Genomic DNA, 12,472 nt, shown 5'->3' with positions numbered 1-12,472 from the left:
CCCCAGTACACAAGTGCATTGATGGACCGACACTCTTAACAGGTCTCTGACCATGTTCTGGGGTTCCTGGGCTTTTTCCGTTGGGAGAAAAACCCTCTTTTGTTCCGTGTCCAGAGTCATGCCTAAAAACGATAGCCGAGTTGTTGGAACCAACTGTGACTTTGTTAGATTCAGAATCCAGCCATGTTGCTGCAGCACTCCCAGGGAGAGCGCCACGCTTTTCAGCAACTGATCTCTCGATCTCGCTTTTATCAGGAGATCGTCCAAGTACGGGATAATTGTGACTCCCTGCGTGCGCAGGAGCACCATCATTTCCGCCATTACCTTGGCGAAAATCCTCGGGGCAGTGGAAAGCCCAAACGGCAACGTCTGAAACGGGTAATGACAGTCCTGTACAGCGAATCTCAGGTACGCCTGATGAGGGGGATATATGGGGACATGAAGGTATGCATCCTTTATGTCCAGTGACACCATAAAATCCCCCCCTTCCAGGCTGGAGATTACTGCCCGGAGCGATTCCATCTTGAATTTGAACTTTTTCAAGTACAGGTTTAGGGATTTTAAATTTAGAATGGGTCTGACCGAGCCATCCGGTTTCGGGACCACAAATAGGGTTGAATAGTACCCTTTTCCCTGTTGAACCCAGGGAACCTCGACAACCACTTGTTGTTGACACAATTTTTGAATTGCCGCTAAAATTATCTCCCTTTCTGGGGAAGAAGCTGGTAAAGCCGATTTGAAAAGCCGGCGCGGAGGCACGTCTTCGAATTCCAGCTTGTAACCTTGGGATACAATTTTCATCGCCCAAGGATCCACGTCTGACTGAACACAGGCGTGGCTGAAGAGTCAAAGACGTGCCCCCACTGGCGCAGACTCCCTCAGTGGAGCCCCAGCGTCATGCGGTGGATTTAGTAGAAGCCGGGGAGGACTTCTGCTCCTGGGAACTAGCCGTAGCCGGCAGGTTTTTCCCTCTACCCTTACCTCTGGCAAGGAAGGAAGAGCCCCGACCTCTTCTGGACTTATGCGACCGAAAGGACTGCATCTGATATTGCGTCGTTTTCTTTTGCTGTGGGGAAACATAAGGTAAAAAGGTAGATTTACCCGCGGTAGCTGTGGAAACCAGGTCCGTGAGACCTTCCCCAAATAAATCCTCACCTTTGTAAGGTAAAACTTCCATATGCTTCTTTGAGTCGGCATCACCCGTCCATTGGCGGGTCCACAGGGCTCGCCTAGCAGAAATCGCCATGGCGTTGGCTCTTCAACCTAGTAGCCCAACGTCTCTCTGAGCGTCTCTCATATATAAGACTGCGTCTTTAATATGACCCAAGGTCAATAAAATGGTATCCCTATCTAGGGTATCAATGTCAGCCGACAAGGTATCTGTCCAAGCTGCTACTGCACTACAAACCCAAGCCGATGCTATTGCCGGTCTGAGCAAAGCACCCGTATGTGTATAAATTGATTTTAAGGTAGTTTCCTGTCTGCGATCCGCAGGATCCTTGAGGTCTGCTGTGTCTGGAGACGGCAGCGCCACCTTTTATGACAAGCGCGTTAACGCCTTGTCCACCCTGGGCGAGATTCCCACCGTAACCTGCCTTGCGCAGGGAAAGGATACGCCATAAGAATTCTTTTGGGAATCTGCAGTTTCTTGTCTGGAGTATCCCAAGCTTTTTCAAATAACGCGTTCAGCTCATGAGATGGGGGAAAGGTTACCTCAGGTTTCTTTTCCTTAAACATGTGTACCCTCGTGTCAGGGACAGAGGGGTCATCTGTGATATGTAAAACATCCTTTATTGCAATAATCATGTAATGAATACTTTTGGCCACCCTTGGGTGTAACCTCGCATCATCGTAGTCGACACTGGAGTCAGAATCCGTGTCGGTATCAGTGTCTGCTACTTGGGACAGGGGACGTTTCTGAGCCCCTGAAGGGCCCTGTGACACAGTCAAAGCCATGGATTGTGTTCTATCCCTGGACTCTGCTTTGTCCAATCTCTTATGTAATAAAGACACATTTGCATTTAAAACATTCCACATGTCCAACCAATCTGGTGTCGGCATTGCCGACAGCGACACCACAATCATTTGCTCCACCTCATCCTTAGATGAGCCTTCCACTTCAGACATGCCGACACACACGTACTGACACCCCCACACACTCAGGGATATATTTATATGGAGACAATTCCCCACTAAGGCCCTTTGGAGAGACAGAGAGAGACTATGCCAGCACACACCAGCGCCACCTGACTATGGAGACAGAATTCCCAGTAAACAGCGCTTTTATACCAATATATGGATATACACTCACTGCGCCAATCTAATGTGCCCCCCCCCCTCTTTTTTGCCCTCTGTCACCGTGTTCAGCAGCGGAGAGTCCGGGGAGCCAGCTTCTCTGCAGTGGTGCTGTGGAGAAAATGGCGCTGGTTAGTGCTGGAGGATCAAGCCCTGCCCCCTCAGCGGCGGGCTTCGGTCCCGCTCAAATTCACAATCCTGGCCGGGGATTATCTTATATACTGCCTCCCCAGTATATCTATATACTTTAGCCAGTCCCAAGAGGTTTAATATTGCTGCCCAGGGCACCCCCCCTGCGCCCTTCAGTGCCCGCTGTGTGTGCTGTGTGAGGGAGCAATGGCGCGCAGCGGTAACGCTGCACGTTACCTCAGAGAAGATCTGAAGTCTTCAGCCGCCTTTGAAGTCTTCTTTCTTCTGATACTCACCCGGCTTCTATCTTCCGGCTCTGTGAGGGGGACGGCGGCGCGGCTCCTGGACGAACGGCGAGGGTGAGACCTGCGTTCCGACCCTCTGGAGCTAATGGTGTCCAGTAGCCTAAGAAGCAGAGCCTATCACTTAAGTAGGTCTGCTTCTCTCCCCTCAGTCCCACGATGCAGGGAGCCTGTTGCCAGCAGTGCTCCCTGAAAATAAAAAACCTAACAAAATTCTTTTCAGAGAAACTCAGGAGAGCTCCCCAGTCTTCTCTGGGCACAGGATCTAACTGAGGTCTGGAGGCGGGGCATAGAGGGAGGAGCCAGTGCACACCCATTCTAAAGTTCTTTATAGTGCCCATGTCTCCTGCGGAGCCCATCTATACCCCATGGTCCTTACGGAGTCCCCAGCATCCTCTAGGACGTCAGAGAAATATGACTTTATTTTTTACACTTGAAACGGTAATGGAGCAGCGAAACATGTTGGGATAAAAAGTATTATTTTGTAACACAAATAAAATTGAAAAGATAATTACAGCAATAAAAGTATAGTAAAGTCTCTGCTATTCAGTAAGCAAGAGAAAACAGGCTGTGCATAAAGCAATCGCAAAGGAATGAAATGTAATTTTACAAAGTATTCAGTGATTTTCTCACGTATTGTGGTTTTGGAGAAAATAGTTTTTAAGGCACAAACATCAAAGAAATATCAGTTTCACGGCTTATTATATTTTTATGTTGTGATTTACAGTATAATAAGGAAGCAAATAATGCTGCAAGGGAATTTACATAATTGCATTTTTCAGCAAAGTTGCTGTTGGTTTTATATAACTGTCTTTTACCAAGAATCAACTCATTAACCACTGCAGGGTTTTATTTTAATTGGCCGTGACACTGTAAACCACTGAGGGGAAATGAACACAGTAAAAGAGGAGCAGTAGTCTGCATGGTATGCTAATTGAAATGCTGTAACGTTATATGTATGTTAGAGAAAGTATACAAATTAAATAAGACAAGATATCTGGTAAACCAGCAACTGAATTAGTTTCAATTTCAAGAGCCATACAGTGTTAGCCTGGTGAAGAATTACTATGCGTTATGCACATGCCAGCATGCCCTGCAATAGTTTGGTTACCAGGGAATGCTAAAACTGTGACAGGATATGCTGGGATGTGTGGTTCAACAGTAGCTGAAGCCTGATGGACTGCTTATTGCCCACCCCTGCTCTATGCGCACAAGAACCAAACCTTTTCTGCTGAATGTGAATACTACCAGAACCAAAATGAATTCATACTTTGCAGTGCAACCAAGCACATTGTTCAATTATAGTTTATTTTTAAAGCATATGTTAATTTTAGATTTAATGGGCAGAGGTCCTGTGAACTAATTTACATTATACATGGACCACCTGCATAACATGGACCACCTGCATAATGGCAAAACTGCTATTTTCTGGTTCTCAATATTTTATTATTTAGATCTGCACCTCTGAATGGCCCTCATTCCGAGTTGTTCGCTAAGTTTTTCGTTCGCACAACCTATTAGTAAAGTTGCGTTAATGTAGTAAATTTGCGAACATCCGCCCCCAACGTATTTTTGCTCATTCGCACGCATTATTACACAAAGTGGGCGTACGCCAAATGACATCGCAGCAATGCGAAATCCTCGCAGCAATGCGAACCCATCGCATTAACACATACTTCTTCGTAAAAATACTAAGTTGTAGTAGATTTACACATTTTTCAGTTAAAGTGCTCACTTTTGCTGAGAAACGCAGCACAATTTGTTTTTATACTATTAAGTGGACTAACACCTTCCAATTAAAAGTCCACAAGCCCTCCTCAATAACAAATCCAATTAGTGAATGATTTGAAATGTTCATGATCAAATAAGTATTTGTTTAAATACCTGAAGTGCACTTTGTAGCCATAAAAGAGCCTCCTTTTATTTACATGTTTAATATAAATATAGATGTTTGCAATGTGCTTGGTCTAATGTGTTTTATGAATTTATTAAAGTAGATTTTTTGTATGTGAATGAAGGTGTTTGCATGTTTATTTAGCCAATAACATGTTTTATTTGGTGTTTTAAAATAACTTACGTTAGATGTTTGAAATGTTTAAGGTAAAAAATGTTTGTTCTGCAATCTGCTGTTCCTTTATTGCATTAATAAATAATAAAGAGCCGCTGAAGTATTTAAATTTAGTAGTTTATTTTTTTTTTTTACTGGAATAATGATAATATCCTTTTTTTTTTTTTTTAAATCAAAAAATTAACAAAATTTTTCCATTGCGTCCACAAGACCCAACAAGGCCTGGAGATGGAGCCTCATGTTGGAAACAATCTCCTGCAACGATGTGGGATCTCCAACGGCAACATCTGAAATTAAGAGATAACATAAACATTACTAACTTACTCACATTGCTTATTATCCAAGCAAGGCACAAAGCACACTTTAATGCAGGCAGGTCCAAACTGCATCCCTCAAGCTTGTGTGAAACTACATATACCAGCATGCGTTGACTCAGTTTTGGGGCCAGGGAATGCCAAACCTGTGTCAGGGCATGCTGGGATGTGTAGTTTCTCAACAGTTGCAGTTGCGCAGTTTGGACAGGCCTGCTTAATGGCAAAGTTGATACATCATGACTGTTTTATGGTACAATCATTAGCATAAAAAAACGCAAGCCTGCTCAGTCTTTTTTTGTTACTTATTCCAATTTTAAAGACCATGGGCTACATTTACTACTATGTGAGTTCATTTTAAGATGTAGCGTCGCCCATAGCAAACAAGCCAAAATAAGATTATTATCTTGTAGAAGTGGTTCCCCAATTGTAAAGATTAATTGTATTGGTTGTTATGGGCGACATCCCATGTTAAAGATAACTTCCATCTTCGTCACTGTTACACCATGTTGGCATTCATTCTCATCTTTTTTTTTTTTTTTTAAGGGGTTTGGTCCTGCCTCATCACACTGCATATCAACATCTTCAGAAGGCCAACATATCATAGCATTCCCACACTCCCTGAAAGCTGCCCTTACTAAATAAGTGCAAACAGGTTTGACTTGAACAATTAGTCATTTTGTGAATGTAACTTTCACACCACAAATCAGTGTGTCATTAGGCTGCATAACAAAGTGAAGCATGTGATTTGTAAGTGCAAATATTAAGACTACACAGGCACAAGTGTAAAAGACCAACAACATACTAAACTCCACTCAGGTCTAACTCTTTACCAGAAAATCTAACACATATAAACCCTGTTGTCCTGGCAACCCTGGCTACCTAATGAGTGTCAACCTAGAGTGGACACACAAAACATTGCACACATACACACTGTACATATAATGACACTCACAAATATGTAAAGGCAACATGTACACCATGAAGAAAAACACAAATATTTGTCCTTGGCCCAAGAATTCAAACAGTACAACACTGCATGTTTTGTCATTGTAAGTGTAAGTGGGTAATAATTTGTAAAAATTTTTTTTAAAACTTACTTTCCACGGCAACATGAAGACTCCCTGAACGGTCTTCAGGGGCTTCCTCTGCCCATTCACTGGGTGGGGATGTTGGCTGGATGGGGGAAGGCGGCTGGATGGGGGAAGGAGGAGGGATTGGGGAAGGAGGAGGGATTGGGGAAGGAGGCTGGATGGGGGAAGGAGGCTGGATTTGGACTGCAATTTCAGAGGGGGGGTCTGATTGAGAGGGCGAGGGGGGCGGAGAGAAAGTTAATGCAATAGAGGGTGAGGGGGGTTGAGATGGTGATGTAGAAGTTGAAGGAGAAGGGGTATGGGAAGGAGGAGAAGGGGTCCCAGAAAGAGATGGAGAGGTGTGGTGAGAAGGGGAGTGGAAAGTGGAGTGGGCCAGGGAAGCTGAGGGGGACTGGGAAGCTGATGGGGACTGGGAAGATGAGGGGGACTGGGAAGATGAGGGGGACTGGGAAGCTGAGGGGGACTGGGAAGCTGAGTGGGACTGGGAAGGGGAGGGGGACTGTGAAGGGGAGGGGGAGTGAGAAGGGGAGGGGGAAGGGGAAGGGGGCGGAGAGTTGTGCCGTTGTTGTTGTCCTATAATGATATTATTGACAACATTTAGTTTACATGAGAAATTACATAGTAAACAATTTGAATTATCAATGTTCTGTTCCATGTAAAATTCAGTGTTTTTAAAAATTGAAAAGCAAACATGTTAAGATCCTCTTCATGTTGGCCACAGCAAACAAAATGAGTCCAAACTTTTACTTTGAAGCTCATTCCTTAATCTAGTCCATTGAGTCATAGTGATTGGTCTAGGCAACATCACCAGATCACTATTCAAGGCACCTTATTATATAGCCAGCACTGATCAAGTATTTGGGTACAGTTTCCTGGCTGGTTCTTATTTCTTGAAAACATGCACTTGTTTGGTGACAGTTTGCTACAGTCAGTACTGTTTGCCCTAACCACACACACTGTCCTATTTTCCAAAAAAGGACACTCAAGGTTGCAATTAGCCTACCACTTAGTGTAAATTGTGGGTAATTCCAAGGGGATTACAGCAGGAATATAGTTTGCAATTGGCCAAAACCATGTGCACTGCAGGGGAGGCAGATATAACATGTGCAGAGAGAGTTAGATTTGGGTGGCTTATTTTATTCTGTGCAGGGTAAATACAGTCTGCTTTATTTTAACACTGCAAATTATTTTGCAGATTGAACACACCCCACCCAAATCTTACTCTCTCTGCACATGTTACATATGCTTCCCCTGCAGTGCACATGGTTTAGCCCAATTGTTCACTAAATTCCTGCTGCAAACAACTTGGAATTTCCCCCATTAGCACAATTTATGCTAATAATCTTATGTAATGCAACTTACTTCGTGTATGCATAGTTCGGATTTGCTGGCGGATCTCCGCCAACAGATCGGGAGTCCTCCTGCGGAGATCACTCCACCTCCTCTCAAGTTGGATGATTGTCCGCCTGCTGCGGACGCGAGTCCGCAGCAGGCGGCGGACCTCCGCGTAGGCCTCGCGCTTCACCCGATTGGGGATGAAGCGCCCAACGCGGCCTACGCGGCGGTCCATCACCGCAACCAGCACGCGGAGCTCCCGCCTGGTGAACGGTGCTGCACGCATCATGGCAATGGCGTTTTCCTTATTTGGGCATATATTTATAGTGTCTGTTAGCATGTGATTGGTCCAAAATCTATGTTGTCATTTCTAATAACTTTATTGATCTTTGCAATGCTGTGAAGAGCAGAGTGTTATTTCGCACGAGCGGAAATACGCATTAGCAGAAGCAAATATTTATCATAAACAAAATTTAAAAAAAAACACAGACACAGAGACACAGTTTATTTAAAATTACTATACATATCTGTGTACTCACCACAGTTCGTGTGATCATTCAGCTGGACAGTCACAAAGTGGGAAACATTGAGTATCATTTGTTTGTGTGTTTGTTTACATAATCAGGATTTGAGGATATAAAACAAATAAGGACACTATTTAGCAACATTACATTATTTGGTTTTCTAACTAAACATTGTAAACTTAACGTGTTTGCGGAATTTGACGCAAACAAAAATTACCCATTCCAACACAACAAAAGCCTTACACAATCACTTTACAATATCATACAAAATGTCATCATTGTTAAAAAAACATAAGCATACTGTGTTTTAAAATTTTTAAAACTAGAAAATATCAAAACACTATACCTGAAATATTCGGCAACAATCCTTGCCCTCACTTGGCTCCCCCTCCGTGTAACACTCCCCCCACCGAAGTGTCGAACAACCCCTGGCTCCTCATCAGGCAATTCCTCTGCCTGAGGAAGCTCTACACTACTCCTTACCGCGATATTATGTAGTATTGCGCACAGGACCACTATTTTACTTGCCATCTCTGGCGAATACATGATGTCGCCACCAGTGCGGTGGAGCACACGAAACCGCCCTTTAAGGACACCAATTGTGCGCTCCACCAGCTGCCTAGTGGCAGTAAGCGCGGAGTTAAATGCCATCTGTGGTCCTGGCCTGGGATTACGGTAAGGAGTCATGAGCCAGGGGGTGCAAGGATATCCACGGTCTCCTGTTGGAAGAAAAGCCAAAATTTTGAAATATTAAATTTGTCAAGTTACTTTTTTAAGAAAAAAATATTTGAGCAACAACTCACCCAATAACCACATGTCTGCTCGTTGACTTGATCTTAATCTCTGCCATATCCCTGATTGTCTAATGACATATGCATCATGTGAACTTCCAGTAAATTTTGCATTCAGGGAAAGGATCTGGAGGGATGGCCCACAAACAACCATTACATTCAGAGAATGAAACAGTTTCCTGTTTCTATAAAATTCTTCATTATGTCTTGGTGGCTGAATAGCAACATGTGTGCCATCCACAACCCCAATAACATGTGGGAAGCGACTACCACCTTCCTCAAATTGCCGCTTCACCACATCTAGGGCACCAACATCCAAAGGCATATCAATGAATTGCTTCACCCGCTTTAGGAAAGCCTGGCAGACACGCCGCAGGACCTTACTGAACTGGCCCTGCGACATGCCAACCAGGTCTCCCACAACATGCTGATATGAGGCTGTAGCCAAAAAATGTAACACTGCAAGGAATTGTGTCAATGGTGGTATTGCTGTAGGATACCGAATTTCAGACTCCAGATCACTCTCTATTATGGAGAGAGTGTCTAGGATTAGATGTGGTGGCAGCCTGTATCTACGCACCACCACATCATCTGGCATACCAAAAAGTAGGACACGGGTTCGGAAAATTGGTGGCCTAGCACGCCTCCGTTGCCTTGGTTGATGAGGAGCCGGCTGTGGTTGTGGGGCTGGCGGTTGGGGTGGGAGTGCTGGCGTGGGTTGGGGAGGTAGGGCTTCTGCAGCAATAAATATTGACATAACACACTTTTTTGAAAAAGAAAAAAAATGAGGTGAAAAATACAAAAACAACTTATAAAAAATATTCAAACAATAAATGTTGTAAAAAATGTTGGGGAAACTTACTGCAGGAGCGTACATTTTTTCTGTGTTGAATTCATGGCCAAAATGTGAAATTAATAAAAAGAAAAATTAAAAAAATATGTTATTTTTACAAATCATAAAAAAACAAAATTAAACATTTCTGAGCATCAAATACATCACAAACACCAATTAAAAAAACAAAAAAAAAAACAAAAGCATTTAGTAGCTAGTCCAGGAAAGACAAACACTACTTTGCAGATCAATCCTGGGAAACAAAAATTCTATTTTAGACAAAATGGAAAACAAACAGAATCACCACACTTTTAAGAAACACAAACAGCAAACCAAAACACAGGCCAAGGGCACTTACCTGCTCCAAAAAAAAGAAAGACTTGGTGTTCAGTAGCACACCCAGAAAATAAATGAAACCAGGGATATTTCTCCCAAAAGCAAACACCTACAAGAGAACACAAATGACAGTCAAAAAACAGCATACAGACCATTAAAACTAAACAGGCACCAACACAGGCCAAGGGCACTTACCTGCTCCAAAAAAAAGAAAGACTTGGTGTTCAGTAGCACACCCAGAAAATAAATGAAACCAGGGATATTTCTCCCAAAAGCAAACACCTACAAGAGAACACAAATGACAGTCAAAAAACAGCATACAGACCATTAAAACTAAACAGGCACCAACACAGGCCAAGGGCACTTACCTGCTCCAAAAAAAAGAAAGACTTGGTGTTCAGTAGCACACCCAGAAAATAAATGAAACCAGGGATATTTCTCCCAAAAGCAAACACCTACAAGAGAACACAAATGACAGTCAAAAAACAGCATACAGACCATTAAAACTAAACAGGCACCAACACAGGCCAAGGGCACTTACCTGCTCCAAAAAAAAGAAAGACTTGGTGTTCAGTAGCACACCCAGAAAATAAATGAAACCAGGGATATTTCTCCCAAAAGCAAACACCTACAAGAGAACACAAATGACAGTCAAAACAAAGAAGCACAGGTTTATTTTCACAAATGGACTTGCAAAATAGTTATGTTTTTAAAATATTTAAAACAATACATTTTTAATAAAAAATTTTAACAAAACAAAAAAAAAAAAGAATCAAGAATACTCACAAACGAAAAAACGCATAACAAATGCAACACTGTCTAGATTCAAAACGCAAACAAAATGACAAAGGTATGCTTGACAATTACTCACTCTGCAAATTCCACAAGCACCTTCACGCACAAGCCAACAAACAACTGAAACTCCAAACTACCTACACTCACAGCGTGCAAAGTAGGCCCTTAAATAAGCAGTGCAATCATTAACCAGAATAACAGTGTACAGCTGTGTGAATTAACGATTCGCACGTAGGTATATAAGCACACACCTCGGCGTACACACGTCATCACAAACATGGCTTCTCGTGAGCAAATCGCTGCAGAGATGGACCGCATTGCAGAGCAGGAGATGGCATTTCGGAAAAGACGCATAGATTGCCAACGGCGCATGCTGGAATACGCCTCTGCGGATGTTGAAGAGGCAGGACCTAGTACTCTGCAAATGTCTGCTTCTGAACCACAACAATTGACTGGGGATACTCTGCCACACACACAAAGTGACCAAACTGAGGGAGAATTGGCTTTAGCCACACAAACACAACAGACAGAAGCTGCTAGTGAGGAGGAAGATGGTGATGAACAACAAGAAACCTCACAGGCTACCTCCAGACGGAAGAAAAGACAGCCTGCATTCACTAAGAGGGAGTTGCGTGTCTTGGTCACGCAGGCCATGTCCAAAATCCATAGAGGGACAAAAAACATGGGGGCTGCTTCAAAAGAACGAATCTGGAGAGACATCACCAAATCTGTGAATGAAGTTGGCTCTGTCGTCAGAACATCACAGGAAGTGAGACGACGGTAAGTGCATATTGACAGTCCTTTTTCTGTGCTAAGTTGACTAAAAAATGTAGTTACATGTGATCAGAGGCGGGTTGGCCATAGTGTTTACAGGGAAGATTCCCGGTGGGCCGGTGCATCCACAGGGCCTGTTCTGTTTGAGGACATGTGGTCCTTTTTATAGACATAATGAATAAGATGCTAAATAATTTGCATATGTGAAAATGACTTTGCCACTTAGCCTGTGATTGCAGATGATCTAGTGTATGCTCTGTCTGCCTGCTTGGCTGACATATAAGACTGAGTGAATAGTGATTGGGATACGGTTGGTGTAATAAGCAAGAAAATATATCTTTCTAAAGAATTATATAGTTTCCTAAATTCTGAATGTGTATCATATAATGTGCTAATAATATTTAATTTTATTTCTTTTTAACTTCCCCCTTGATGCTGGACATGCCCACTATCTGGAAAGTCATGGGGGTAGGGTGCTGCTGCCATGGCCCATGGCTAGACCTTAAACCCCTGATGCTGCCCATGTGGGGCCACTAGTACAAATTTTTCCAGGGCCGTTTTTTGGTCCCAATCCGCCCCTGCATGTGATGTTATGTCTAGCAAACACAAGCAGAACACGTGTCCTATATATTAGCTTAGACAAATAATAAGACTCTACTTTGTCCCTCTTTCACAATACATATGTAGGTGGGCCGACTTCAAATCCCGCCTGAAGGCAAAGAGGGCTGCGGAGTGGAATGCCTCAAGGGCTACAGGTGGAGGAGCACCTGTCGCTGTGGAGTATACTGACTTGGAGGAGATGGCGATGCCCTGTGTCAGTTATGAGGAGGGCCAAGGGGTGTCTCATATGGACACGGACCTGCCTGAGATCCTGACGGGACATGAC

General features: G+C 43.4%; 1 protein-coding gene across 3 annotated transcripts; it reads right to left on the bottom strand.

Moving 5' to 3' along the window:
* Nucleotides 1-6,741: 6,741 nt before the first annotated feature.
* LOC134911724 (putative nuclease HARBI1) lies at nucleotides 6,742-9,735 on the bottom strand. 3 transcript variants are annotated; one of them, XR_010176798.1, is made up of 5 exons: nucleotides 9,712-9,735; nucleotides 8,862-8,976; nucleotides 8,405-8,777; nucleotides 8,074-8,095; nucleotides 6,742-6,772 (listed from the first exon to the last, which is right to left on the bottom strand). XR_010176798.1 is itself a non-coding variant. In XM_063919785.1 (5 exons), exons 1-4 carry the CDS (start codon nucleotides 9,724-9,726, stop codon nucleotides 8,092-8,094), a joined length of 1,143 nt encoding a protein of 380 aa, XP_063775855.1. In that variant the 5' UTR covers nucleotides 9,727-9,728; the 3' UTR covers nucleotides 6,742-6,772; nucleotides 8,074-8,091. The 3 variants fall into 3 exon arrangements, 2 of the variants coding, with proteins under 2 accessions (XP_063775855.1, XP_063775854.1); XM_063919785.1 differs by having other exon boundaries at nucleotides 8,862-9,612; nucleotides 9,712-9,728; XM_063919784.1 differs by lacking the exons at nucleotides 6,742-6,772; nucleotides 8,074-8,095 and having other exon boundaries at nucleotides 8,282-8,777; nucleotides 8,862-9,612; nucleotides 9,712-9,728.
* Between the last annotated feature and the right edge of the window lie 2,737 nt (nucleotides 9,736-12,472).

This window comes from Pseudophryne corroboree, chromosome 4 (assembly GCF_028390025.1).
Source record: "Pseudophryne corroboree isolate aPseCor3 chromosome 4, aPseCor3.hap2, whole genome shotgun sequence".
Taxonomy (NCBI): Eukaryota; Metazoa; Chordata; class Amphibia; order Anura; family Myobatrachidae; genus Pseudophryne; species Pseudophryne corroboree.
This window is presented reverse-complemented; position numbering and strand designations above follow the sequence as displayed.